At 32.0% G+C, this 27395-nt stretch overlaps 8 protein-coding genes across 24 annotated transcripts; 4 read left to right on the top strand and 4 right to left on the bottom strand.

The window, feature by feature from the left end:
• Positions 1-1757: 1757 nt before the first annotated feature.
• XTH1 (xyloglucan endotransglucosylase/hydrolase 1) lies at positions 1758-3605 on the top strand. Its single transcript, NM_117377.3, has 4 exons — positions 1758-1984; positions 2073-2173; positions 2451-2641; positions 3154-3605. The coding sequence occupies exons 1-4, from the start codon at positions 1777-1779 to the stop codon at positions 3539-3541; spliced, it is 888 nt and encodes a 295-aa protein (NP_193044.3). The 5' UTR covers positions 1758-1776; the 3' UTR covers positions 3542-3605.
• A 1286-nt stretch (positions 3606-4891) lies between these two features.
• On the top strand, positions 4892-5524 carry RALFL30 (RALF-like 30). The gene has a single exon (NM_001084913.2). The coding sequence runs from the start codon at positions 5039-5041 to the stop codon at positions 5267-5269; it is 231 nt and encodes a 76-aa protein (NP_001078382.1). The 5' UTR covers positions 4892-5038; the 3' UTR covers positions 5270-5524.
• A 1226-nt stretch (positions 5525-6750) lies between these two features.
• Positions 6751-8807, top strand: AT4G13070 (RNA-binding CRS1 / YhbY (CRM) domain protein). Its single transcript, NM_117376.5, has 4 exons — positions 6751-7160; positions 7239-7635; positions 7723-8127; positions 8203-8807. Exons 1-4 carry the CDS (start codon positions 7102-7104, stop codon positions 8371-8373), a joined length of 1032 nt encoding a protein of 343 aa, NP_193043.2. The 5' UTR covers positions 6751-7101; the 3' UTR covers positions 8374-8807.
• Positions 8808-9069: 262 nt separating this feature from the next.
• AT4G13060 (F-box associated ubiquitination effector family protein) lies at positions 9070-10218 on the top strand (the record flags this gene model as incomplete). Its single annotated transcript, NM_117375.2, has 1 exon — positions 9070-10218. The coding sequence occupies exon 1, from the start codon at positions 9211-9213 to the stop codon at positions 10216-10218; it is 1008 nt and encodes a 335-aa protein (NP_193042.1). The 5' UTR covers positions 9070-9210.
• A 277-nt stretch (positions 10219-10495) lies between these two features.
• Positions 10496-12725, bottom strand: AT4G13050 (Acyl-ACP thioesterase). Its single transcript, NM_117374.4, has 6 exons — positions 12085-12725; positions 11830-11963; positions 11643-11756; positions 11390-11485; positions 11159-11315; positions 10496-11070 (listed from the first exon to the last, which is right to left on the bottom strand). Exons 1-6 carry the CDS (start codon positions 12412-12414, stop codon positions 10798-10800), a joined length of 1104 nt encoding a protein of 367 aa, NP_193041.1. The 5' UTR covers positions 12415-12725; the 3' UTR covers positions 10496-10797.
• Positions 12726-14197: 1472 nt separating this feature from the next.
• Positions 14198-16940, bottom strand: AT4G13040 (Integrase-type DNA-binding superfamily protein; the record flags this gene model as incomplete). Of its 8 annotated transcripts, none has more annotated exons than NM_001084912.2 (7): positions 14198-14937; positions 15011-15132; positions 15205-15385; positions 15538-15593; positions 15803-15933; positions 16011-16081; positions 16723-16914. In NM_001084912.2, the coding sequence occupies 5 exons, from the start codon at positions 15859-15861 to the stop codon at positions 14843-14845; spliced, it is 513 nt and encodes a 170-aa protein (NP_001078381.1). In that variant the 3' UTR covers positions 14198-14842. The 8 variants fall into 8 exon arrangements, with proteins under 8 accessions (NP_001078381.1, NP_001154229.1, NP_001329250.1 ...); NM_001160757.2 differs by lacking the exon at positions 16723-16914 and adding an exon at positions 16402-16433 and having other exon boundaries at positions 15485-15593; NM_117373.5 differs by having other exon boundaries at positions 14275-14937; positions 15485-15593; positions 16723-16940.
• A 3336-nt stretch (positions 16941-20276) lies between these two features.
• AT4G13030 (P-loop containing nucleoside triphosphate hydrolases superfamily protein) lies at positions 20277-22912 on the bottom strand. Of its 3 annotated transcripts, none has more exons than NM_117372.5 (9): positions 22729-22912; positions 22596-22656; positions 22319-22492; positions 22031-22200; positions 21768-21948; positions 21504-21691; positions 21305-21430; positions 21106-21218; positions 20277-20904 (listed from the first exon to the last, which is right to left on the bottom strand). In NM_117372.5, the coding sequence occupies exons 1-9, from the start codon at positions 22751-22753 to the stop codon at positions 20497-20499; spliced, it is 1446 nt and encodes a 481-aa protein (NP_193039.3). In that variant the 5' UTR covers positions 22754-22912; the 3' UTR covers positions 20277-20496. The 3 variants fall into 3 exon arrangements, with proteins under 3 accessions (NP_193039.3, NP_001328485.1, NP_849371.2); NM_001340826.1 differs by having other exon boundaries at positions 20310-20904; positions 22319-22495; positions 22729-22886; NM_179040.2 differs by having other exon boundaries at positions 20310-20904; positions 22319-22495; positions 22596-22647; positions 22729-22886.
• Positions 22913-22997: 85 nt separating this feature from the next.
• Positions 22998-27164, bottom strand: MHK (Protein kinase superfamily protein). 8 transcript variants are annotated; one of them, NM_179039.4, is made up of 18 exons: positions 26842-27164; positions 26199-26502; positions 26028-26106; positions 25881-25949; positions 25707-25796; positions 25473-25611; positions 25283-25385; positions 25128-25180; positions 24873-24939; positions 24659-24767; positions 24507-24572; positions 24325-24393; positions 24178-24235; positions 23981-24085; positions 23857-23891; positions 23726-23771; positions 23552-23630; positions 23007-23473 (listed from the first exon to the last, which is right to left on the bottom strand). In NM_179039.4, the coding sequence occupies exons 2-18, from the start codon at positions 26204-26206 to the stop codon at positions 23341-23343; spliced, it is 1308 nt and encodes a 435-aa protein (NP_849370.1). In that variant the 5' UTR covers positions 26207-26502; positions 26842-27164; the 3' UTR covers positions 23007-23340. The 8 variants fall into 8 exon arrangements, with proteins under 8 accessions (NP_001031622.1, NP_193038.1, NP_849370.1 ...); NM_001125502.1 differs by having other exon boundaries at positions 23042-23463; positions 26842-27042; NM_001203783.2 differs by having other exon boundaries at positions 23296-23473; positions 25707-25823; positions 26842-27052.
• Positions 27165-27395: the final 231 nt, after the last annotated feature.

The following is a 27395-nucleotide window of genomic DNA, read 5'->3' as shown; positions in this document are numbered from 1 at the left end:
TATTATTTGGTATTTGTAATTGATTTTCGAAAGATATTTTTTATAATGAAAAATATCTTGTTTTTTTTTAAAGTTACTATATTAGGAAAATCTCTCAATAAATTAATAAATATTAATTTATTGATAAATTAAAACCTCTCTAAATTAATAAAATTTTGCAGTCCCAACATTATTAATTTATAGAGGTTTAACTGTATATATATATTTTTTTTTTCTTTATTCTTTTTCTTTTCTCTTCTTGGTTTCTAGCATTACACACATATATGATACTATATATAATTTAAATACTAATATACATATTATATTTTTTTATTAGTCAAAGGTATACTTATATAAATAAACTACAGTAAAACCACCATAAATTAATAATGTTGGGACCATATATTATTTTATATTAATTTTAAATTATAGTTTCAGTTCTTAGAATTTTAGAGAAAGATGAATTAAGATATGATTTTATCTAAATAAAGTTATTTTTTTGGATAGTATAAATTTTCGTAGTTTTAGACTTGCAATTTTTATATTTAAGAAAAAAACTCACTTATACAAATGAGTATCTAAAAATAAATAGACCCAAAATTACAAAAACTATAGATAAATTCACTTATACAAATGATAGACGTAAATTCAAATTTATGAATAATGACCTCATCATCATTTTTGTTTGGACAAAAGTAATTAAAATTATACCCAACAGTATTTAACATATAATACTATCAAAATGAGTATAATGCATATTTAAAAACTGAAAAATTACATAATTGATTGGCCATTTTTATGAAAATTATATTTACTATGTTTTCAAAACACAAAAGAAAATTTGTTTGTTACAATAAAAGTTGGAGATAAGCTCTATCAAAGTTTGTTTTAAAAAAAACATACAATGGTATATTAACTTTTATATATGTTTGTAAATTTATATGATAATTAATTTATATTAATAATGGGACTATATATTTACATAGGTATTCTAAATAAATTATTATCATACCCAATTTTATCAATTTTTACACTAGCCCGTCTTGAGACTAGAATATTTTAATAATTATTTTGTTTATTAATTTCTTATTTATTACATTTGAAATATTATTAATGATTTTCTCATTTCCACTAAAACTTATAAATCTTACATTTACAGTTAATTAGAAAGAAATTGTTTAATATTTTATGTCATAATAACATTCTAAGTTTTGTAATTCTTAGAAATTTTTTTCTTTGTTCCATTAATATCCTTTCCTTGTAAATTTATTTTCATGAAATTGTTTCTTAATGATATCAAATTTATATAGATATCTCTAAAACAAAATAACACATTATGTATAGTACTAAATCATTTTGTTAGATTTCTATTTTCTTTCTTATACTTTTGTTATCTTTTTTTCAATCTTCTTCATTTCTTTGTAGTAAAAACATTTAAATCACCCAATTACTAATGTATAAATTATAACTTAATTAAAATCTAAAAATCACATAAATTGAATTTTGGGGGATTAGGTATATTAAATACAAAATTAGCTACTTAAAATAATTAATCGTAGGGTCTACAACCATTTCAATGCTGAATGAGGATGAATGCATTGAGGAAAAAAATCTCCTATCATATATATGATTTTCAATTTAGATATTGTATTAATTTTGTAAAGATTGCAATTCAACTACCAAACTTAGAATGCTATCTAATTCATCCTTTATACACAAGTACACAACTATATAAATAAGAGAGAATTTTGCTCTAGGACTAAAATATATAAAAAATACTCAAACGGGTCAATTAAAATGAATAAGATGGAATATCTTTCAATCTTCGGTTTTGTTTCAGTTTTGTATTTGATCATTAGGGTTGATGCTAGGGCTTATGAAGTTAATGGAATCGACCAAAGCAAAGTAGGTTTCGATGATAACTACGTCGTTACGTGGGGACAAAATAATGTCTTGAAACTTAACCAAGGGAAAGAAGTTCAGCTTTCATTGGATCATTCTTCAGGTCCATTGAATTTTTCTTTTAATAAATTTAAATCGTTTGAATTAAAGACCATCCTTTGTATTGATTTCTACGTAAACTACAAAAACAGGTTCTGGTTTTGAATCTAAGAATCATTACGAATCAGGATTCTTCCAAATAAGAATCAAAGTGCCTCCAAAAGATACCTCAGGCGTTGTCACCGCTTTCTATGTAAGTTTGAATTTTATCTCTGCATTGTAGCAATCTTATTTTTCATTTTACATAAATTTGAACAGAAATTCTTTTACAAAAAAAACATGTCTACTAGCATTTGTTTGTTCATATTTTAATTTTAAACTTGCGTGTGGCTTAATGGTAGTTAATTAAACGGTATAAGTCGGTAGTGGTTAGACCATGTTCTAGTCTTGACCTGATTTCATGTTAATCTGGATAACATAAAGTTATATTTTAACTTTTGTATATAATATATTTGTGTATTGGTAAACAGTTGACTTCGAAGGGAAACACACATGATGAAGTTGATTTTGAATTCTTGGGAAACAAAGAAGGGAAACTAGCAGTGCAAACAAATGTGTTTACTAATGGTAAAGGCAATAGAGAACAGAAGTTAGCTCTCTGGTTCGATCCTTCTAAAGATTTCCACACTTACGCAATTCTGTGGAACCCGTATCAAATTGTGTACGTCCCACTCGTTCCTTTATTCTTTAACGAATTTATCTTTATTATTAAACAGAATTTAAGCAATCATAATATATTATTTCTTCCATTATATCATGCTAATACTTGATAATAAATAAGAAGAATTGAATAGCTAAAGGTGAAAATTTACTAATTTTTTGTTTAAAATTTAATTTTTATACATTTCACCAATTTCAATGTTTATATACACATAAAATTATATCTTAAGGAATAAAATATATAACTAATAAATTTTTATTAAAAATATTATACTGATTTATCGTTTTTAACAAAAAAAAAACTTTTATTAAAAAATATTTTAAATCTCATAAACAGAAATGAATCGTACCAAATCCCAATAAACAAATTTTGAGCTCATTTTTTCAGATAACCATTTCTTTTTTCAATCAAACATTTAAATTAAAAAAAAAACTTCTACACCCTTAAGAAATCAAATTATTTATATATCACTTATCTATATATTTTACAAAGCATGTGTTGATTACCAATAGGCTTTATGTGGACAACATTCCAGTACGGGTGTTCAAGAACACCACAAGCCAAGGCATGAACTACCCATCAAAACCTATGCAAGTTGTGGTTAGCTTGTGGAACGGTGAAAACTGGGCGACAGACGGTGGTAAAAGCAAGATTAATTGGTCTTTGGCTCCCTTTAAGGCTAATTTTCAAGGCTTTAACAACTCTGGTTGTTTCACCAATGCTGAAAAGAATGCTTGTGGTTCGTCAGCGTACTGGTGGAATACTGGGAGTTATAGTAAGCTAAGTGACTCCGAACAGAAAGCCTACACAAATGTGAGACAAAAGTACATGAATTATGATTATTGTTCTGATAAGGTTAGATTCCATGTTCCTCCAAGTGAATGTAAATGGAACAACTGATTTCATATCCAAAACCCTTTTATCATGAAGTCAAATAATTGATTAATAAATACAATTCTTTATTTGTGATAATGTTACCACGACAAAAATACTAACATATTAACATATTAGCAAAAAAAAATGAGGAATCTGATTAGAAAAAAAAAAAAAAAAAGTAATTTCGTCAAAAAAAAAATTGAAATTTTGGGAACGTTAGAGGATGTCTAGTATAACGTTTGATTTATAATTCAAAAGAGAAAACAATAAATCATCGTGGCTGTTCAATAGAAAATTAGTGGTAATTGTGGGAGTATGAATAAAGGCCATTCGGAGGGTGAGCTTTAGATGATCTCATATGTACCTAATGTTTACTTTACATATATATACATGAAATCGAAGACTTGTCTCAAGTAAGGAGATCATTGGATGAAAATATGGAAGAAATCTGCTTGAACGGACTTAACCTTGAGATATTGGATGTTTTGATGGTACTAGTACAACATGATTTTGATAAAGTTAATATCTATAATGATAAACTGTAAAAGACATTCTATGCAAACGTGTGTGTGGAGCGATGAATCAATGTAATATACATCCGAAGAAGATCCAAGGATTTAGATGCTTCATCTCAGCCAAGTTGGAAAATGAAAAGAAAATTATCAAAAAAAAATTTGAAGGTGAAACCTTTTTAGTGTCGAGATTGAGAAAAGTTTGGTCAAATCAAAAGATGGTACATGTATATAAGAACGAGGAACTGCAAATTTTCAACAGTGTTGACTATTATGAAGTAGAAGTTTGCAAGGATGAACAACAAATCATCAAAGCTTATCGTACAATGGTTGGATGGTTAATTTATCTTGAGTAGGCATGACTACAATTAAGATTTATAGATGTTTTAGCATATTTAGAACGGAAAAAATCTATTAGATAATGAACTATCTTCACTTTTCCTTTTTTCGTTTTTTTTATGTTCAAAAAAATTATTATCTTCTAGAAGAGGTTTAATCGAGAGAATTTTTATGACATATAATTTATATAGCGGAATCACGTTTGTTAACATGAAAATTTTATGAATGTTGTACACGGTAAAAAATACCGAAATCACGTTTTCAAAACTTGAAAACGAATACCATTCGTCATAAATGATATATAGTGAGATCGATTCATTTTTTTAAGAAAAGAAATTCAAACAAAAATATACGAATTGAGAATATTGATCTAAACATAGGGTTTACCAAATTAGGCTATACAAAAAAATTTACCTCTCTAATTACTCATTCCAGATTAGGTTATTTAACGAATATGTGAGGTTGCTTTTGGTCTCTCTCTTTATCCAAGAAATAACAAATTTAGATTGTGTGGTGTTTAGATGGTGTTAAAATCTATATTAATCTAGTTTCCTCTTTTAATACATATAAAGCTAAATTCATTTTCTTTGTTTTGTTAAGAATTCCTCACTTTGTCGTTTTCAGAATCATATAAATTATAGAAGGGAATAAAAAAAAACATCAAGTCAAAATGAAGGCTTGGGTCATATGTTTGATGGTAATAAGCATTTTCATGATGATTGAGCCAACACTAGCTGCTGGTGGGGGTAAATTTTTAAATCCAGGAGTGCTTGATCCGTGTTTGCGTCCTAATCCTCCACCAGAGTGTCAAGCCCCAGGATCAGCTGGGAAACCTAGAGAGCGAGTTAATGAATATAAAGTTGGATGCTCCAAACTTACCCGGTGCGACCGTGTCGGATAATCATTATTTATTTTATTAGTTTTATGAGAAATCTCTCATATATTGTAAACATGTTCATAACTTCTTTCAACTATAACAATAATTTGGTATATACAAAAAATTATATGTATTTACCAGCTTTAATAATATATCTTCTTGTAAGACTAGAAACCTAATTATTCTGCTTTGTAACAATGATTTGGCGTATAATACAAAGTATGTTTGTACCAGTAAACTAATATAGACGTTATATGGTCAATGATCTATTCTAAATCGCCTAGTTTTCGAAGCAAAACTAATTTACCTCTAATGTCTATTAGTCTAAGAAAAAACGGAGAATGGATCATTTGATGAAACTAACATGAAAGATATTAAAATATCACTTTCAAAAAAGTTTGATCTTTATTTGTGAAGTGATCTATTTGTAAAAGACTGAAACAATTTTCTAAAAACATATAGATAATAACTGAACATTCGTTGCCTAATGAAAACAAATTTACCTCTAAAGTTTGGTAGTCTAAGAAAAAATGAAGGTGGGTCATTTGACGAAACTAACATCAAATATACTAAATAACACTTAAACAAAAAAGCTTAGTGTTTATTTGTGATCTAAAAGAATGAAACAATTTCTAAAAACATATGGATATTAATGGAATATTTCTTTAATAAATAAAGATCTTTTAAAGCTATAATTTTTTCATATTGATATATACTATAACAATCACAAAAATTGTAATTATTTTGGATTATTGGAAGAATTAATCAAAAATACAACAGAGATTTCTAGAACCAAGTATGGGCCTTGCATAAACCAATAGTTTCTTGAGGAAATTCAGATGGTTCACATTGATTCTTTCAATATGAGTTCATTTCATTTTAGAAAAAAAAAAGTATATATATATATATATATATATATATATATATGAGTTCATTTTGCAATAACCTCGACTTGTTCTGTCTTCACCGAAATAATAAATATATATATATATATATATGTACCACTAGTAGTACACATAATAATTTTATATTATATATATATATATATCACTAGTGGTCCACTACAGAATAAACGGATATTAATATTAATTCAAAAATTACAGTTAAAACAAAACAAATTCCAAAATCTTATAAATATTTACTTTCCGTTATAATAATTTTATAAAAATTTATAAATTTTCGTAACTTTTTTAATAAAACATTATCAATCTTTATTTGATGTGTTTTTGAAAAATTTACAAGAAAAAAAATAGTACTTTGGAAAAATGGTATCACAAAATTTGTATTTTTAAACTTCTCCAATGAACATATTCTTGGCAAACATTTAAAATGAAAACTAAAAACAAAAGAAAAACTTCAAAACCATATATATTGGACAAAATTCAAAACCATATTAGATATCAAAAATCTGGTTTGAAATAATACAAAACAAACAAACCAAATTTATTATAAGGCATTTAGTCATTAAACCAACCGGTTCTACCAAACCATACTTTGTCATAATCCTGAAGTCTTAAAAAGTCTTTAAACCCTCGACAAATAATGTCGCTTTATGTCGCCTTCTCCTCGTCACTATATGTGAGTTCGCCGACGCCGTGAATTCTTGGTTTTCCGATTTACCATTCGTCTCCGACAACGCATCATTTCTCTCCTTCTCCTCTGTTGAAATTTTCGTGGATCGCTTGTTTCTCAGTTATATTCAATCTGGTGAAAAAAAAACAAAAAGCTTCAAGCTCAGAGACGAAGATCCTCTGTTTCTGAGGACTTGCTTATCAGATTCTTGTTTCCTAAACCAACCGATTTGAACCAAACGGTCTATTCCGGTTATTGCCTCTTGAAGTCAATCACAGAATGTCATGTTAGCTTTAGGTTATGCCAAGGAAATCGCTCAAAGATTTCTCAGAAATCCAAAATGGTATTTCACAATTTCCTCAACAAGTTTGTGTCTTTCTTTCTGTGTGCTCTTATAAATATGTTTCTGTGTTTTTTGCAGGACCTCTAGATTCTTCTTGCTTCACTATCAATCCTCTAATTACTCCAGTTATGTAAAGTCAAGACCTTTTCTACAAGTTCAATGTAAATCAGCTTCTTTTGATGTTTCACAAGCTCAGAGATGGAATCTATTTGCGTATGATGGTTTGTTTAGTAGACGTTACTTGAGTAATTCCACAATAGAGCTAAGAACAGATGATAATGTGGTTAGGTTTGCTTTCAACAATGTCTCTAGTAGTGGTAACAATGTTGTACCTACAAGAAAAGAGAAGAAATGGAAACGGGCTAAATTGTCAAGAAAAGCTAAAGTGAATGAGTTAAGGTTTTATCGTCTGAAGGCTAAAAAGAAGATGAATTCTCCAAACCCTGAAGTTAGAATTCGTTACAAGCTTGAAAAGGTTACGTCTTAACATTGTATTAGTCAATGTAACATGTTAGTAGCTTTGGAGTTTATTTAAAATCTGTTGGTGTGGTTGATTGTGTAGGCTAAGAGGAAAGAAGAATGGTTGATTGAGAAACTGAGGAAATACGATGTTCCGAAATCACCAGCGGAGCCTTATGATCCAGAGAGTTTGACAGAGGAAGAGCAGCATTACTTAAAACGTACAGGTGAGAAGAGAAAGAACTTTGTACTTGTCGGAAGACGAGGAGTGTTTGGAGGTGTGGTTTTGAATTTGCACCTTCATTGGAAAAAGCATGAGACTGTTAAAGTTATTTGCAAGCCCTGCAACAAACCCGGGCAGGTTCATGAGTATGCAGAAGAGCTTGCTCGGTTAAGTAAGGGCATTGTGATTGATGTCAAACCTAACAACACCATTGTGTTGTACCGTGGGAAAAACTATGTGAGACCAGAAGTGATGTCTCCTGTTGATACTCTCTCTAAAGATAAGGTATATTGTTGAATCTAGATACTTGATTTTTGGCTGGTTGTTTCTTGTCTTGACAAAAGTGAATGAAAACGTCAGGCTTTGGAGAAATATCGGTATGAGCAATCGCTTGAACATACGAGTGAGTTCATAGAGAAGCTGGAGAAGGAGCTTGAGGAGTACCATAAGTACGTTGCTCGGCACAAGAAGAAGAAAGATGAAGAAGCAGAGAAGAAGAAAGAGGCGGTTTCGAAGAGCAAAGTAGTGTAAGGTCTCTCGTTTCAGAGTTTTTGTAGCATCAAGATTCCAATTCTCAAAAGGATTCTGAAAGCAACGGTGAACATTGCATTATGTCTAAGTAAATGGGTTCAGTTTGGCTAAACCAAGTTATACCAACCGGTTAGAGAATTAGAATAGAGAAGTCTATATACAACTTTTACTAGTTTAGTCGTTTGTCAATAAATATCACCATTCAGTATTTGTAGTGGAGAACCACCAATGTATGGTCTTATGGTCTCTTTAAATTGGTAGAGAATTTGGACATCTGTAGATTGGTTTTATATATGTGAAAATTGAGTTCTCACATATATAGACAAATCTTCACTGTTTTAACTCTTTTTTGTAGATTAGTATGCAATAGTTTCTCTAATTAAATGTTTAAGACAAAAAAAATCTAACATTATTATGCAATAGTTTTTCTAATTAAATGTTTTAAGGGAAAAAAATCTAACCTTATGTGCTTTAGTTTAATACAAACAGATATCCACATGAATATGGTGAACATACATATCTACTGTCTACATAATATATTAACATTGTTAAAAGTGAAGATACAAAATAAAAGAGAAGCAAAATTAGGAGCCATGGAAAAAAGAGAAGAGAAGAAAAGAGAAATACAAAGAATTACAAAGTCTTCATCAACTTGTAATGGAGTATCTTCTGATGAATATATTCCCATTGATCTGACGAGGGAGATACTAATGAGACTACCTGCAAAATCTATCGTAAGATTTCGTTGTGTATCAAAACTATGGTTGTCTATAACCACCCAACAAAATTTCATCAATTCATTTGCGCTTCGACAATCATCAAAAATTTCTTACTTTTATGGCCAAGGATGATCAGCATAAGCAAGTCTTGTACATGTTGTCATTTCATGAGAACTTTAAAAGTTATTCTGATGTGAACAATTTTCATAACATGCCCCCTACAGAAGATTGCCATTACTACAACTATAGTGCTTCTGTCAATGGTTTGGTCACTTTCAGGAACAATACAGAGATTGTAATCTGGAACCCCACCATGAAAGAACATATAACCTTGCTTCAACCTAAAATCTCTAAGCCCCTAAAAATCTATTTAGGATATGATCCTAAGGAGAATACATATAAACTTCTATCGGTGGCAAATTTAAATACGCTATGGGACGACTATCAAAAGCCTCATATTCTTACATTAGGATCTCAAGAATCATGGAGGGTGATAAAAAACAGCCCTGATCATAAACCTACAAGTAGGTATTATTGCATCAACGGAGTTGTGTACTATAATGCATATATATCATCTGAAGAACATCGACGTGGCCATAACACTGTCCCTGCGTTTACCAAAGAATTCGAGCTAGGTGTGAGAGTGAAGCATATTATTATGAGTTTTGATGTGAGGTCTGAAAAGTTCAAATCAATTCAAATACCTAGTAGTGGGCACCAATATGAACTAATGTGTTATAAATCTCTAATGAGTTACAAAGGAAAATTAGCATGGGTTTGCTGTAATTCAAATATTATCAAATTATGGGTTTTGTTGGATGCTGGAAAACAAGAATGGTCAGAAAATGAATTTGTTTTACCTAGTTTGCCTCAAAGAGATTTGCTTGGGAGTGCTAGGTTAAGTGGTGCCACTAGTACTGGTGAGTTTATCTATGTATCGGGAAAACATTTCAAAGACATTTCGGCTTTTTATTACGATCCCGTGAGAAAGACTATCACAAGTGTCAAAGGACTTTATTATGAGGAATTTAGGTGTTGTTATGGATTTAGTAACGATGAGATGGCTTGTCTTCGATCTTATCCGAATCATATTGAAAGTCTCATGTCTCTTAGGAACATCATGTGATTATGTCTTTCATGTGGTTTAGGTTTTATTGTAATCTTTTTATATTTATTAACCTCTCATTTGAGGGTGTGTTATAGTGTCATATAGTTTATAAAGCTAAACTTGTAGATTTGATGTTGAGCTCTAGTTATAGCCATGGTGAATCTAACTCTTGAACTCAACATTATCTCTGCAAGTAACCTTGTGAACGTCAATCTCATCAAAAGGCGCAAACCTCCGTCGATTGCTACCGTGAATTTGGTTTCGGATTAAGAATCAGCTAGGTGAATCAAGGAACTTGAAGAAAATATATCTATAGTCTTAAACCAGAATAACGAATAGATGAACAAAACTCTTTTTACCTATAGAGTTGATGATAGATACAAGCAGCGAAAGATAAAGACCTAAGAAATGTTTTGGCTTAAAGCCCAAAATTTGGACAGAACGAACAAAAAAACACATGCAAACACAGTAACACAACACTACACCGATAATTCAATTTCATCTAATCCCAAAAAGAGATCTGATCAGAGGATACACAATACAACTACAAACGTGAAGCAAAATAACTTCACTGATACAAGAGAAGTGTAAAGAAACTCATCTTGATGACTTCTTTCGCCATTGGGTTCTCCCACGATTGATCTCCTGACCATTTTCTGACAACCTCAGGATATGCAAGAAGTGACTCTCATTGTGTTCTCGTTTGCTTGACGTGGTAGATCCGTTCGTCCCAGTAAGCTTTGAGACCACCTCATTGGGGGTTTCAGAGGTGGTAAGTGAATCTACAATGTCATCTTGCTGGCATTCTCTTCTGTAATCTAGAGTTATAACTTTAAGCTCGTGCGTGTCTATGATTTCTTGCGGTATGCTCTGCCATTACCAGGGACCAAGCTCAAATTAATTAGTTAGCTCATCAATAAATGCCGTAAGGTTTTGTGGAATATACTTAGTAACTCACCTCAAGGACCCATCCAATGTAGGTAACATTATTCACATGTTGGTTCATGTCAAGATCAGCTCGTCTAGGCTTAAGCCCAAGCATAGAATACTGAGCAGGATCTTCCAATTTCGGGATTTTCTTTAAGCTGCTATTGTTCTCCTCTGGAAACGCTAGTCTACAAAAATACAGACAAGAAACTGTTTAAGTGGCCTCAAAAAAAACTATTTTAAGTAAACCATGATTCTTCACCTAGGCTCTGGAGGACAGAAAACCAAGTACTCGTCCCGAACTTCGTCTGTAACCCTTTGAAGCCGCCTTGTGTCTTGGTTCATCATCACCCACTTGCTGAAACATTTGTCAAACAACAACTGTTCAAGAATACGAATAAATCTATATAACTAAACAAGCACACATATGCCAGTTTCTGTAGCTTCTAATGTCAAAACTACCAATACACAACCACTTCAGATAGTTTGGTATGACAAGATGAAAAAGTCAAAACCTTGTAGCACGTCCAATAACTTCACCAGTAGCACAATCCTTTAAAATCCAATCACGTCTAGTTCCAATCCTTCCTTCACTCTGACACCAAGTCTCAATCTCAACCACATCACTCCTATAACCAAAACAAGAAAGCTTAAAACTTTCAACTCCAAACCAGAAAATCCTCAAACCACTCAAAGCCTTACCAAGCTGGATACTTGTAAATCTCAATGTGCATTCTTGCAGTAACCCAAATAAGATGCAATTTCCTCATGGTAAGTGTTGTAGCAAATCCATCAGTAGAAAATCCAACATTCTGAACATGATTACATGCCACTTCCTACACAAATCCATACTCAAAACATCAATCACACAAAGACATAACCAACTAAACAAACATTGCAACACACAAGAATAGTGTTTAGTATATTGAGTACACACAAGACACAAAATCCCCAAACCTGCAAGAGATTAGCAATTGTTTCAATGGTGGCAGTTTTGTTAATCCCAACTTCATAGCTTCTAACAATGAACTTCTCCTTATAAGAAAACCCATCTTCCATCAATCGACCAAACCGGAGACGATCCGCCGGAGAAGTACCGGAAACAGTATCAGCAACACGGACGCTGCTGTTTCCATGATCAGCAGAGAGAATTGCCCGTAAAGGTTCCTTCTTTAACTGAAAACAAGAGATGGGTCTGGTTTGCCGATGCACCGGAACAAAAATCCGGCGAGAGTTGGAGAAAAGGTTGTGTATATGGTCAGTTACATTACACGAAAGCTTCAACATTTCTGAGTAAATTTCGAAAATTGAGAGATGGGTTATGGTTATATTAGAATCAAAGGGTTTTTGTGTTTATAGGAGAGAATCAAGGATTGGTGTTCGTATTTGTCAACGACGATGAGACCGAGGACAGTGGAAATTGAAAATTGGAAAATTTACGAGATTGCCATTGATTGTTATTGGCCAATTGGCAAAGGGTTAAAGGAGGCATGTGTGGTGAATAAGAAAGCTTTATGTTTCGGTTTTTCTCACGTGACCTCTCCTCTTCACTCGCCGCTCCTTTATGACTTCCATGTTATAGATTGACTCAATACGACAAAACAATTATTTGAGGTTACTAATTATTATTTTATTTATTAATTATTTATTTTGAATTTCATTTTAGATAATAGCTTTTATTTTAGTAAATATTTACAAAAAATATCATTAATTTATATCTATGTATCCAAACACCAAACACAATTAAATTGTAAGAAACAATAGTTGTCTCGGGGTAGCATATTTTTTAAATAATTTATTAAGAGTTTTACCTAAAAAAACTTTTCTAAAATGGATCATACGCTAAACACTAACAGAATCAACAACGACAAAACTAAACACACCCAAATGTACACAAACTCATTAGAAACTATGTTAGTCTCATTTTGTATGAGTCTCTTTTTAAGTATGAAGACAATTGGAGGAGGGGTTTTTTTGATAGCTCCTTTGATTTTATGTCATAGTATAAGCCCACATACTTCCTAGATCAATTGCCTCCACCTAAGCTCTATTTGCTCTCCCTAACTGGTTCTTCAAAATCTCGATGTTTGCTTATTGGTTGTGAAGCTGATTTTTATTCATGCCTATCGCATAATTTTTTTTTTCCAATTTTAGTTTTCAAATTTACTACACATTTATGATATACTTCAACATTTTGCCAATAACCTTTTGATAAGGTTTTTGTTTGAGTTTCAAGGTCAATTATAATAACTTAGGTTATTTCATTTGGTTGGAATCTTATTGGTTAAACATAAATTTAGACACTAAAATCTCTTTTGACCAAATTTCTAATATGTTCATGCATGTTTGTCTCTAAATATAGTTAACACTTCAGCAAACATTATTTGCTAAATAAAGAAAAAGGTTTCCACACACAGAAAAAAAAACTATTACATGTTGATGCTCTTGTTTCTCTGACAATTACTTTAGATTCAAACAAATGAGTCGTCTAATAATTTTCATATTAGTTAGTGCGATTTATTTTGTGGTAAATGATGCTTGCAAGAAAACTGAGATTGTGATTAAGAACAATTTCGGTTCTAGTAGAATTCTCCAATATCATTGCCGCTCAGAGAACCAAAATTTAGGAGTCCAATATTTAAACGCCAAAGGTACAAAAATCATTAAATTTAAGGATGACGGAAGTCGGAACCAAGCGATCGATTTGGAAATGTCTTTTTAGGCAAGAGATTAACATGAAGTTTTATAACGAGGTTGAAGCATATGTTCCAAAAGTTTTTAAACTATCCTACAATTCCAAATTATATTCAATGTGGTCAACTACGTGTGTATATTGCTAGAGTAGATCATATATATTTTCGAATGGATGGACGTGCGGCATTGCCTGTACGTTCTGGCGTTCATAATGTGCTTATGACCTCCTACATAAGCCATAAGAACTAACTCTTTAGTCAAATTGTTTTTTTTTCTTCTAATAAATAGCTCATTTGATATGTTTTTGTATTTTTCAATGTTTAAAATAATAAGAAAACATAATTTTCATATACTAATGTTTTTGTTTTTACGAGATGGTTCTATATCTATTTGTTTGAATTACTTGTTATCTATCAGAGAACTTTTCTATAGAGAATTAAGAGCAGAAGTCAGGAGAAGATAGTATGAGTCACAATAATAAAAAGTTGACTCAAAAGAACCATTGGCTAACCAAGTAGCTTGCTCGGGCACCGAATATATCACAAAGATGGTCAAGCACATGAGAACCGTAGAGGACGTGAAGCGTCCATATATGAATTTGGTTCCATATGATGTAAAGAATTATCCATGTGTTCTAGAGAACTTCAGAGTTTTAAATCATGATACACAAAAGTGATTTGATCTCAAAAATTGAACTAGTTATGTTAGGAAAAGTGTGGTACGGATTTCTTAAAAGATTCTTAAAACTCAAAACATTTTTCCGTACCTCCTCGATAGCCAGTTTAACCGTTTCTGCTGGCCATCTCCTCAGCCATTAAAAAGGTGTCACATAACCTTTTTTTTTTTTGTGTCAAGAAGGTGTCACATAACCATTTGGTCTTAATGGCGAGTCTCTAATTTGTCTCTTACTATGAGTGATGCTATTTGTTTTTTACGACTATGCTTTATATATGTTACTATTTTCTTGATGAATAATAATTATCTTTGTATATGAGTCTGGTTGTATCTTTTGCACAACTTATCACATTTTGTCTGAATCTTGCTCTTCTTCTTCTGGTTGATGTGGCATGCTGGCATTGATCTTCGTATCCTCATGTTCTATCCTACTCTTTGGTTCTGCATATCCAAAGAGTCCAGCAAAAGGTTATCAAACAAAATACACTACAGTTTGTTGTTAGTAAAACCTTACTTTTGTTCGTAATTGTTCGGCGTGTGCAATTCAAGAACTCTTCCCAGCTTTGCTGTTTGAGTTCTCGTATAACTTCTTCCGAGAGCTCAAAGTTCGGTTCCCTCCCACACATGAAAGCAGCCCTAATAGAGGTGATAATTGTCAATGGTAATGAATTACTTGAATTGCAAAAAAAAAACCCGAAAGAGTTTTACCTATCGTATAAGCGAGCAGCCTCTTCTTGAGAAGAGAAAGTGCCTAAGTGGATTTGTTTCTTCTCGACTTTAATGGCGGCTTGCCATTTCATGTTTTTGTAGTAGACTCCTCTCATCAAACATGGTTCTTGGTTATGTACTCGCTTTCTTCTATGCTGCTTTCTTCGTTTCGGCGGCTGGTCTATAAATGGGAGATAATATAATATAATTCTCACTCGTCTCAATCAATTAGTAAGCAAATGAGAAATTGGTCCTCTCTCACATATGTTCTACTACTCACATTTTGGTGAGATGGAATCAGAATTAACCGGTGAGATATCTGAATAATCAGACCTGAAATGCATATGTTTTGACCGAGTTCTTCGGCTTCTTTCTTCAATAGCCTTTTTCTGCAAACCAAAAGAATGAAGGCTCAATTGTTAGAATGACTAAAGCCGTATAAATAAGAAACACTAAAGCGAAATGTATCACATAAGTAACACTACATATCACATAAGTAACACTACATATTACATATTGCACTAGCCCTTAGACATTTGTTAGAGTAACCTCGATAAACAATTAGCAAAACCATATAAATCAAAACATTTTTCCGTACCTCCACGATAACCGTTGTAACCGTTTCTGCTGGCCCGGGATTATAAGCTGCTCTGGCATTAGGATTTGGAATCCCAGTGATCATCTCCTCAGCAGTTAAAAATGGAAGTGGTGTCACATAACCATTTGGTCCTAGAGAAATAAAACTAATTCATCATTATGCCTAATATTGGACTATATAGTAGCATTTAGTCAAGAACATTGTTTACCACAACAAAGACCCAATAGCCTACGTCTTCGTAAGCTCACCATATCGACTTCTGAATGTTTTACTTTTCTCCTATAGACCACAAACAAAGCACTACTCACTTCAAGAAACAACTCACAGAAAACAGAAAATGTCTAAATTAAGTAAGATTACACAAAATATAGCCTCATTAACCATATGTTTAGTGTTTTGAGACCATAAAGTGTAAAAGTTAACACGTAGATCCGACAAGAACAGCTACTTTAGTTTCTCCAAAAGTCAAATTAAACAGCTCATCAAACCCATCAAAGTACGTGAAGATATGAATCTGTACTCGATGAAAAGGGAAATTGGTAACTAATCAAGGAAGACTTTTTAACCAAATCAAGTCAACTCCTCAATAAGAACAAAACCTACCACCGCCACCTTTTTCATGGATTCTCATAAACCTAAGCTAAATCTAAAAACCAGAGTCAACAGAAGATGGGTTCATGGATTTGATCCAATCAAGAAGAGGAAAGAAAAAACAAGAAGCCAAATATGAGAATGGATTAGTCTTCTCCAGAGAAACAAAATCAGCAACGACAAAAACTAAACATACCCATTGCACACAAACTCAATAGAAACCAATCCATTGCATCAAAATCAAAGCTTTAGGGGATATTAAAAAAAACAGAGACCGGTTAAAGAGTTAAACCGGAAAATCTGAGCAATTAAGGAAACGATTGAGGTACCTCTAAGAAGGTGGTAAGTGACAACAAGGTCTCATATAGTTCTGGATTTTGTTAATGAACAGAAGAGAGAGAGAGAGAAAGATAAAGAGAGACGAGTTTAATTGTGTTGAAGTTGTGGTGGTGTTAGAGGTTCATGCATCTACCACCTTTGGCCCTCTATTTATTTGGTTGGTAAACGCTGAGAAGACCAGAAGGAAAATTAAATATTTTGACAAAACTATTTAAAACAATGTGTTGAAAATATATTTATTAATAAGTAAAAACAGATAAATGCTAGAAAAAAACGAAAATAATAGAATAATAATTGACAACGATAATGGTGGAACAAAAAATCTCATGATTATATATAACAATAGATTATACTTGTCCAACATGCGAGTTTTTTTTTTAATTGTATATTAAATTTAGAAAAACATAAACTAAACATTTCTCATCATAAATTGTTATTTAGAAAAAGTATTAATTAGTTATAGTTAAAAAAATATTTACATACATCTTATGAAAGTGTAAAAAATAAATATTAAAGAGAAAATTGTTTTATTTAATCAAGTTTTTGGAACACAAATAACACCCAAAAAGTTTTACACATAAATATATTTGGAACACAAATAACACCCAAATAGTATTTAAATGATATTTTGAGGGTTAAAAATGTAAATTTTCCTATATTTAATTGGTCTGGTTCTTGTTTTTTCACATTCGTTAAGAAGTTCTTTTTATCATACACTAAATTATACAACCATATCATATTTAGTGTGAAACCCTAACAAGATTAAAAAAATAAAGACATTTCAAATATTAAATCAAATAAATATCTTGTCCATGCTATGTCCATATGATCATAAGAAGTTGTTTTAAATATATATCAACAATATCTTGTCCACGCTATATCCATACAAAGTAGTTTTTATCATACACTAAATTATAATCATATCATATTTAGTGTGATGCCCTAACGAAGATCATAAGCAAGAACAAAAAGCTAAAGACATTTGAAAAACACTAAAAATGAAGTATATGAGAAGAAATGTCTATAAAAGAAAATGTATATAAATTTTTACCAAAAACAAAAAAAAATGTATAAATTCTCTCTTAGTGAACGAAAAACCCGTGTAAAATCTCTAGTAGGCTATGTTTAGAACTTTGATAGACCTATAATACAGCTCTTCTTTTCATGGAAGAGTAGTTAATTTGTCTTTATAAAAGGAGTTAAGAAGAGTAACTAATTAAGAGAGAGATATCAATGTTAATCTAAAGTTTTCATCCTTTAGAGTTTCACGAGATATTTTTCTACACTAAATTATAACAACATCATAGTGGGTTGAAAAAGCTTTAAAAAGATCAGCAAAGAAAAACAGAAGGAAATATCTAAAAAGAAAAGATCATCCCACAAACAAATATTTTATAAAAGCTAAAGACAAATCTTTCTATGCATTGTCATGTGTTTTGGTAACAAATTCATTCGGGTGAATTTTTTTTTGATGCATGTATGTATGAGAAAGAGGTAAACTTAATTAGAAAGATAAAAGCTAGGAAATTTTCAAATTGTCAACCTTCTAATAAAAAAGTTGTCTAATGATTTCGGACTTGGGGGATTACGGGATTCGGCCCAGAATCTCCTGAATTTCAAAGAAAAAAATTAAAAAAAAGTTGTCTAATGAATTTTAGATGGTGAGTCTCAAATTTTCAAAATTCCTTAGACACAAAAACATTTGTGACGTGTAATTTTAATAATTATCTCTCTCTCTTAATTGTTACATTTAGAAAAAGTGTTAAAATTTTCAAGATTCTATAGACATAAAACCGTTTGTTTTGTGATCATGTAAATTTCATAACTCTCTCTCTCGTTCATAACTCTCTCTATATATATACATCAAAACATAGGAAAATTAAAAGTAAAAACATAAAAAAACACAAGTAAAAAAATAGCAAAATAGGGAATAACTCAAGTTAAAAAAACGGGGGAAACGAAAGAGGCACTCTCTCTCTTTCTCTGCATTTAGCTACAAAAGAACTTTAACTATCTCTCTTTTAAAAGTACGTGTATGTATATTATCCTATTATGAATTTATTAACTATTTTCTTTATTATATGATCATATCTCTGTAATGTTTTGTAGGGTAAACACATACCGGTCTCTCTCCCGTGGCAGATTAGGCAAATGCCATAGATTCATTAGAATTTTCAAAAAAAAAAAAAGGATAAAAGGCCCATTTTAAAAACAACTTATTTTTATTAAGAAATTTTAGATTTGTTTTTGGTTTGACAGAGGCCCAAATATATACTCAGAAAACAACTTGGTTTTCTGACTAAACTCTAAAATTTTGAGTTATGAAATCTGAAAAAACAATTGTGAAACTATGATGTTAATATTAAAATCAATTATGCTGATTATAACTAAATTATCAATTCATTTATCTCCTAATCTATTAGAGAAAGAAAAGGTAAAAAAAATGAACGAGTTCAGAAAAAAAAACATGTTTTCCATAATCTTAAAAACCTTTTTTGTTGGAGAAAATACTAAGACAGAAGAAGAATGATTGAATGAATTGTTTGATAAAAAAAACAATGAATAAAGATGGAAGCAAATGATGTTGTAATGAGGATTGAGGAATTAAGAAGGCTATTTAAATTAGAAAAAACATTGGGTAAACTTACATAAAGCACTATGCGTGGCGAGAAGATCCATTTCGGGTATACGAATGTTTTTTCTTTTCAACTTCACCTTGCTTAAAAGTTAAACCACAGTAACCTATTCACGTACGTAAATTAATCTTGCCCTCAACAGCAGATTATTCACGCGGTTCTGCGTCCACTTTAATCCAAGGTCAAGGTGAGTCTACTTTATTGAAAAAAATTGGCAAGCTAGTTAATGAGCGTATGGAAAAAGTAATTTGTTAGTTACCTAAACTTCTCTTTACATTGAAAGTAAAATTTTCTGAGTGTATTACGATGGGCTATATTAATTTATGTACCTAAAAAACATAAAAACTAAAAATATATTTATAGTTTTTGCATAATTATTTTCAACTTTTATAAGTTAGACAAAAATACTTTTTCGCTCATAATAAATTATTTAACAACATAAGAAAATTGTTATCGACATCTTTTATCTTATTCAAATGATATTGTTTATCAAATATATAAGTAATAATATATTATGAATTAACTGATATTTATTATGTTAACAAGATAACAAAATATATATCAATAATTTTATAAATATTTTGTGTTAACTATATTGTATCGATATAAGTTTATAAATATATTATGTTAAATTTTATTGTATCGTGAAGTTTATAAATAACATTAAATATCTAGAACATGTGTGCTACTGTTCCAATTACTGAACACTCAGTCACTCTTTTTTACTTTACCAATGTTCTTTAGAACATGTATGCTACTGTCACTATTTTCAAATTCCATTTCTTATGTTACAATGATTACGAATGTCAACAAAAAAATAAATGATTGTAGTTACAGAACAACCACTCTTTGTTACTAGCTATCCTATATATACAATTCTACAACTAGTTATATTTCGTTTCTTTACAGTTCAACTTTCGTTATTGGGCTCTTAATTTTTTGTCTAAGGCTTGTTAAAAGAACAACCACTCTTTGTTACTATATGCAATTTATACAATTTAATTAAAACAAAAAAAAACACCATGACCTAACAGATTTTTTAAGAAACACCTTGTTTTATATTACTAGTTTAAACACTATCAAACTTATTTAAGCTTATAATTAAAGATGCTGACGCTCACATACATTTCACTCAACATACCACAAGCGTCGAGTAGTTCGCCAATCAAAGCTTGGTTCGGCCTCGGCCACTTGCTCTTCGTTGAACCATAAGCGTCGAGCTATATGCAAATCAATGCTTATTGGCTCACTTTCAGGCACAAACTCAGACTTAGGATGTTGAACGCATGCAAGGTTTGGACCTTTAATGATCCGCTTAGGCCCAAAGCGACGCATCGGCTTTGCCTTATGTGTGAGGTTATTTAACCATGGACTTGGGAATTTAAGCAGTTTTTGCTGAGTCTCATTAGCTAATTTTTGGCCGCTTACGGGATTATGAGTAACAAACCAGATTGACGCCAATGCCATGAATAAAACCAGAGCAATTGATATTATGTCTAATAAGCTGATCCATTTTGTGAGGCCTCCTCCTCCCACCTGAAATTAATTATGTCACCCCCACAAATTAACATAATAATAATTAATTCACCAAATTTAAACCGGTTCACTGCGATATATGGTCCTATCCGGATCAATTAAACCAAACCAAACAAAACTTAAAATAAAAACATCTAACCACCTATCAAATTGATCATGTTTTGAAAGCAAAGAGGTAAGAACTAAAGATTAAGCAGAAACCTTGGATATAGTGAAGTTCTTTTTGGGAAGAAACACAAAATTCTTATCAGCATGTTGAAGACTATAGCATAGCAAGTTGCAGATTGTTATCGCGGTGGCTGTGTCCCGGCTTTCTGTAAAACAAACACATATGCAATTCATTTCCATAACCATTATAACCGTGTGAAAAAAACACTTGTTCTTGAAAGGCTTTGGTGACCTGGAATGTCAAATATCTGTTTGTGAGGAGGGATACCGAGAAGTTCTCCAAGGAAAACTCGTACTCGGGCACGTTCCTCGCGTGAAAGCATATCTCCATGAGTCATAACGACTGCTGGCTTATCATCTGAAAAACATTTTCAAGTTTTTTGAGACTGAAAAAAAGAGAGGCTAAAGTTTATTCAAATGGACTAACCAACCTTTAAACAATAGTATCGGAGAGTTAAAGGCCGTGGTTATCATCGAAGCATAGCTCGTTTCACATTCCATCGATTTCAAGATTTCGACCGCATTAACAACAAAGATAATCGAATTCACTTTCCTTCTCTCATAACCGGTACCACCATCTCGGATGAGTCTATCCTTTAAATCCGAGCTATCAGATGCCCTGAGTAAATAAAAACTCAGTAATGTAACCAAAACGAAACTGATTAAAGAAAGAGTAATCAAGATAGAATCAAAACCAGATGACAGGTTCGCCGTGAAGCACGCCCCTTGTCATCCATTGCTCAATCATACTAGTGTTATCAGACGATGATATACGGCTCAATCCACGCGTATCATATAGGCAAAATGAAGCGGAACCTCCTCTCGAGATCATATACTCCTGAACAAAGTATGTTCCTCCTTTAGACGGGGTACCAACTGCGATATGAGAGCGCAAAAAACATCAGTAATCTCACCTTTAAAATAGAAACTATAGCAAACACATATATACTTAATTTACATGATTCTTGAGCTCTATCTAGGAGAAACGCGTCGTCTTCGATCACTCTTGTAATCTTATTAACAAGGCTACTCTTCCCAGCCCCTTTCGGACCAACTAGCATGATCGATGTCGTTTTTGGAATATTGTAATCACTCAACTTGACATCAGACCATGATCCAGGAGTATAGCTATGCATATATCAACCATAATAATAGTCAAAAACATAATTGAGTTTGTATGATCACCAAGTAGAACAAACACAACTTTTCCCTAAATGAATTGAATTTAAATATATATAAAAAATACCTCAAAATCTCATTTCTGGCTTGTCTAAGTTTCCGTTTGCTGGTTCTAAGCAAAAGATCATGACTTTGAAGAATCTCTTGGTAAGCTTTTTCTCTCCTTCTCAAATCAGTAACATGATTAGAGAAATTGGTGAAATTCTCTTCAGAAACATCATCCTTAAACCCTAAATCATCACTGCTACACCAAAAAAAAAAAAAAAAAACCACCATCACTTTCTTGATTATGATTATGATCATACTCAACAAAAATTAGTGATAAAGATTAAATAATAATATACCTGAAACAACAAGAACAAGGAGATGATGATGATGATCTTGAAGATTCTTCATCTACAACATCTTAAAAATAATTTATTTTTCGTTAAATCAAACATGCAAACACAGTTCAAAGAAAAAGATCAAAAAATTTACCATCTTTGAAAGTATCACCACCCATGGCTACAAGCTTCTTACTTGTTCTTCGTTTTGAGATTTCTAAGACTTGTTAGAATCTTGTTTTGATAAAAGATCATTTAAAGAATCTTTTTTATATTCTGTTCTATCTCCAAAGTGACTTTTTTTCAATATCTTTGGTTTGTTTGTAGGACTTGTTCGCTTTACTAAATATAGATTAAAATAAGTATCGTAATTAACATAATAAATATAGTCTTAAATTTTCTTGTAGATAAGACAGATTCACAAGTTAAAGACTTTTATATTAAAAGACGACAGAACCAACATTAATGAAACGTAATTCTTTATGGTAATGCCACATCAAGATTTCAATGTCTTTTTTTATCATATATTATACAGAGACAAGAATAAGGAAATTATTTGTTCGATATTGATAGAGCTCAAGCTCTGAGAGGAAAATGCATCAGCCAAACCAAATTTTTACAAATTAAGAACAAATTGGTGACAAAAAAAATGAAAATTCTAACACCTTTCCTCTGTTTTGTTTTGCTATCTTGTTCTTTAAACTCAAATCTTTCTGACAAACCTCTGTGTTATTTACTTTTTTTACTAGGGTATGGGTTTATTAGATCAGAGGTAATGACTTTGTTGAAACGGCGCAGACACGGCCATCCACGGGCGGTCCAACATATTCGGTTGCATTGATGATGTCATTGTGAAGCCACTCGACTGTGGAGGTCCAACTGTGTGTTGCTGCATTGGACTGCTCACAGTAAATGTTTCTCATTAGGCAAATCTGTTTACACATTAATGGATCCATAGAGACAACTTGTAATCTCACCTGAAAGACAAAGATAAAGGAGATGATTCAACTGGCGCGTGGAGGCCGTTTTCATCAGGAGAGAGCAGAGACCAGAAAACTGTAAATGTTCAAAGAGAGATATTCAACAACCTTTCACAGAGAAATATAACAGAAATCTGCAGTTTTATCAACATATGCTCAAGTTTTCATCACCTGATGGTTCTCGATCATTGTTGACCCCGGGGCAAAAGAGAAAATTCTGCTTTTGTAAACAACAGATTTATTACAACTCATGAAAAGTTTAACAATGCTATATAAGTGACGTTCATTGCGTATGAGCTTACCTCGCTCATGTCCTGAGATACATTGCGGAGCATTTCTGCAAACAATATTTGAAACCATGCTCAATGTCAATGTCAATTTGTGTCAGATCTAGTGACCAACTCTACACGAGGGAATGATACTTACCTAGTTTGGGAGCACTTGGTTTCACAGCTAGTGTCAAGCCAAGAAAACATTCTTCAGGTTCTCTGTTAAAGTCCCAGAGATTTAGCTCAAGATTAGGCAACGCCGCTGCAGAATACCACAAATATAATTGAACTTAATCTTATGGTCATGAAAGCATACTATACGAAGCAGATTAACAAAGAAAAATAAAGCCTCACCCATATTATCAAGCCTCAGCTCAAGGTCATGGATAGGATATGAAGCCTGCGTAGCCATCTGTTCCGAATATATCATTACATTTTCGATTATTACAAAGAGAGGAGTGTGTGATAAAATCAAAAGAAGCAAGGGAATATTCAAATTACACTGAAAAATGGATGATTTAGTGCCTCATCAGCAGTTGGTCGTTTCAATGGATCCCATGAGCAAAGTCGCTGTTGATTCAAAAAAAGAAACAGATGATATACGAAATAAAGATATTGAAAGATCACAACATTCTTAAGAATGGTAAGAAATATCCGCAAAAAGAGTGAACACAAGAACTCACATTGATCAAATCAATAGCTTCAGGAGCAGCATTGGGAAGTAAATCAGCAATTCGTGTCTGCGGAAACTGTCACAAGATATTCAAAGAACAAAGTCAATATTGAAGTGCAGTTAATATAATAAGCCTCTTATCTTTTCATTAAGAACTCTTACCTCTGTGTGACTAATACTCATAATTCGAGATATGCTTTTCGCTTCAGGGAACGTGGTCCAGTCCGGCTTGCCAAGAACACAGCAGATTTTGTATAATTGATCTATCTCACTACTCATAAAGAAATCATTATATCAGTTTTCACTAAATGGTCTATCTTAAGTGTGCACACAGATTAAGCTCAGCTAGTATCGTTTGAAAGGGAAATGAATTCACCTTTCACCAGGAAATAACGGAGTTAAAGCGTAAAGCTCAGCTAGTATCGCTCCAACTGCCCACATGTCTGCAGTTCTTTTAAATGTTAGTCTATAAAGATTTGCAAAGCGATCCAATAGATGACAAAACAGAAAGAAAAAATGTCTTAAACTATTCAAAGCCACGAAGTATTAGCCATGGTTTAGCTAGACTTTTGACATGATCACATGATACTAATGAAATGTGATGAGGCACAAAAGGATTTCGCAAACATACCAACTGCAGGAGTGTATAATGAAGACTGTAGCAAAACTTCTGGAGCTCGATACCTGTTGCAGTCAGAGCCAATAATAAGGTATACGTCGATATCACCTTATACCACATACTTTCATGCATGAATGCGAAGGCAATATCAAAGAGAAATCACTTACCAACGTGTGGACACATATTCAGTGTAAGGAGGCATAGATGCAACTTCTCTAGCCAACCCAAAGTCAGCAATTTTCAGGATATTGTTGGTCACCAGCAAATTCTCTTCAGAAACAGAACAAAACTTGTTTATAAGACATTCAAAGAGCGAAAACCATTTCAATTAATACAATACAAAGTACCAAAACATACCAGGTTTCAGGTCTCGATGGAAATAACCGTTTTTATGCATGTGTGCGAGCCCTTGCAGCATCTGAGACATAAAACTTCTTATTTCTCCTTCAGAAAAAGGTCGTTCCCTTTCTTTCATTATATGGTACAGATTGTGATCCTAGTCAAATCATTATCCAAGAACAATGAGAATATATTCTCTAACATCAGACTAAAAAATCCTACAGAAGATAAAAAAGCGGAGATCGCCTTTACCATGCACTCAAAGATGAAAAAAAGCTCATTATGTTCTCTCACAATCTCCTTCAACTTTATGATATGAGGATGATTTAGCTTACGAAGAGCCTGCAAACGTAAAACTACATCACCATCCTTGAACACAAACATAGACATAACAGAAAGTAAACAACAGACACAGAGTCGCCGCACCTTAACTTCTCGCAGATTCACACACTCTTCCCAATAATAAAACTTTCTCTTCATCTTCTTAACAGCAACCTGAGGAAAACACAAGGTGAGATAGAATCAGCTACACACTAGAAGATAAGCGAAAGAGAGAAACTTTCAACAACTTACAACTTCATATGTTTCCAAATTTACTGCTTTATATACACTACCACAAGTACCATCACCAAGCTCTTCCAAAATCTTATACCTACACATAACAAAAACCACAAACACCATCATCACTTTCTCACCATGTCCAATATATATACAAACAACAACAAGAACAGAACAAGAACAAACCTTTCCATGATTCCGTTTATTCGAGCAATACAACAACGATTAAAAACCCCGTCAATTGTCCTCTGTTAACCTCCACCTTGAAGAACAAGTATCTACTCTTTGAACACAAGAACCGTCACAAGATTGCATAAACTGTTTACTTCTTGATTGTAGTATGTAATCAAGAACCAACTTCTCATCATAAGACTGATTAATTATAAGAATCTGAAAAGTTAGCAACATTGTTCAAAACAAAAAGAGCAGCTTCCTATAAGCTGCAATCAATAATCTTCATCCACAACAAATCTCCAACTACAAAGTTTATCTGCAAAAAAAAAAAAAAAAAAAAAGGATTTAATCAAAATAAAAACAAAATCTTTTGTTTTCAATAATGATGATTTAATCTATTTAGATCGGTTTAGAAAAGAAAAAAAAATCTTCAATTGCTACATATGAAGATTCTGCTATAAAGTCTCAAACTTTATTTATTTGTAGAGTAAAAAAAGATCAATTTGTCCAAGAAATTGAGATAAAATTGAGAAAAATAAACAAAAAACAAATCCAATCGGAATTAAGAAAACAATAAAACACAAAAAAAAAAAAAAAAAAAAATCTTACATGAACACAAGAATTAAAAACATAATCTATAAAAAAAAATTCTCACCATTGATGTAAGGAGAATGAGAATTGGAGAAGAATTAAAGGATCTGATGAAGAAACATCAATGTCGTTTATGTTTTAGAGAAAGTGAATTTAAGAGAAGCCAAAACAAAAAAAAAGAGATAAACTATAGGTGAAGAAGAGAGAGAGGAATAGCAGATTGTTTAGGAAGCCATGGGAGAAGAAAGAAGAAATTGAAGAAGAAGAAGAAGAACGAAATACATAATTAATTAATTAAATTAAATATTTAAGAAGATAATTATTGATTTTTGTATTATTATTAAAATATTAATAAGGAAAAAGAAAAAAATGGAGGAAAATGGTTGGTTGTGGTGGGGAAGGCAACGGTGGTCCCTTAAGAGAGTGATATTAAATAATTCTGGTTTTCTTACCATTTGAAATGACGGAAATCTCCTTCGACTATTGTTTTATTTACCGGAAGATTCTACTGGAGAAAGTCTTTTTAAGATAGGGGAATTGACGAAGTCGTTAATGGGCTATTGGGCTTTATGATGTTGTTGGGTCTGTTTTATTCGATTCCATGCTCAGTTTCGGTTC

The sequence above is a fragment of the Arabidopsis thaliana genome, chromosome 4, assembly GCF_000001735.4.
Source record: "Arabidopsis thaliana chromosome 4, partial sequence".
Taxonomy (NCBI): Eukaryota; Viridiplantae; Streptophyta; class Magnoliopsida; order Brassicales; family Brassicaceae; genus Arabidopsis; species Arabidopsis thaliana.
The sequence above is the reverse complement of the archived record's forward strand: the minus strand, read 5'-3'. Positions and strand labels throughout refer to the sequence as shown.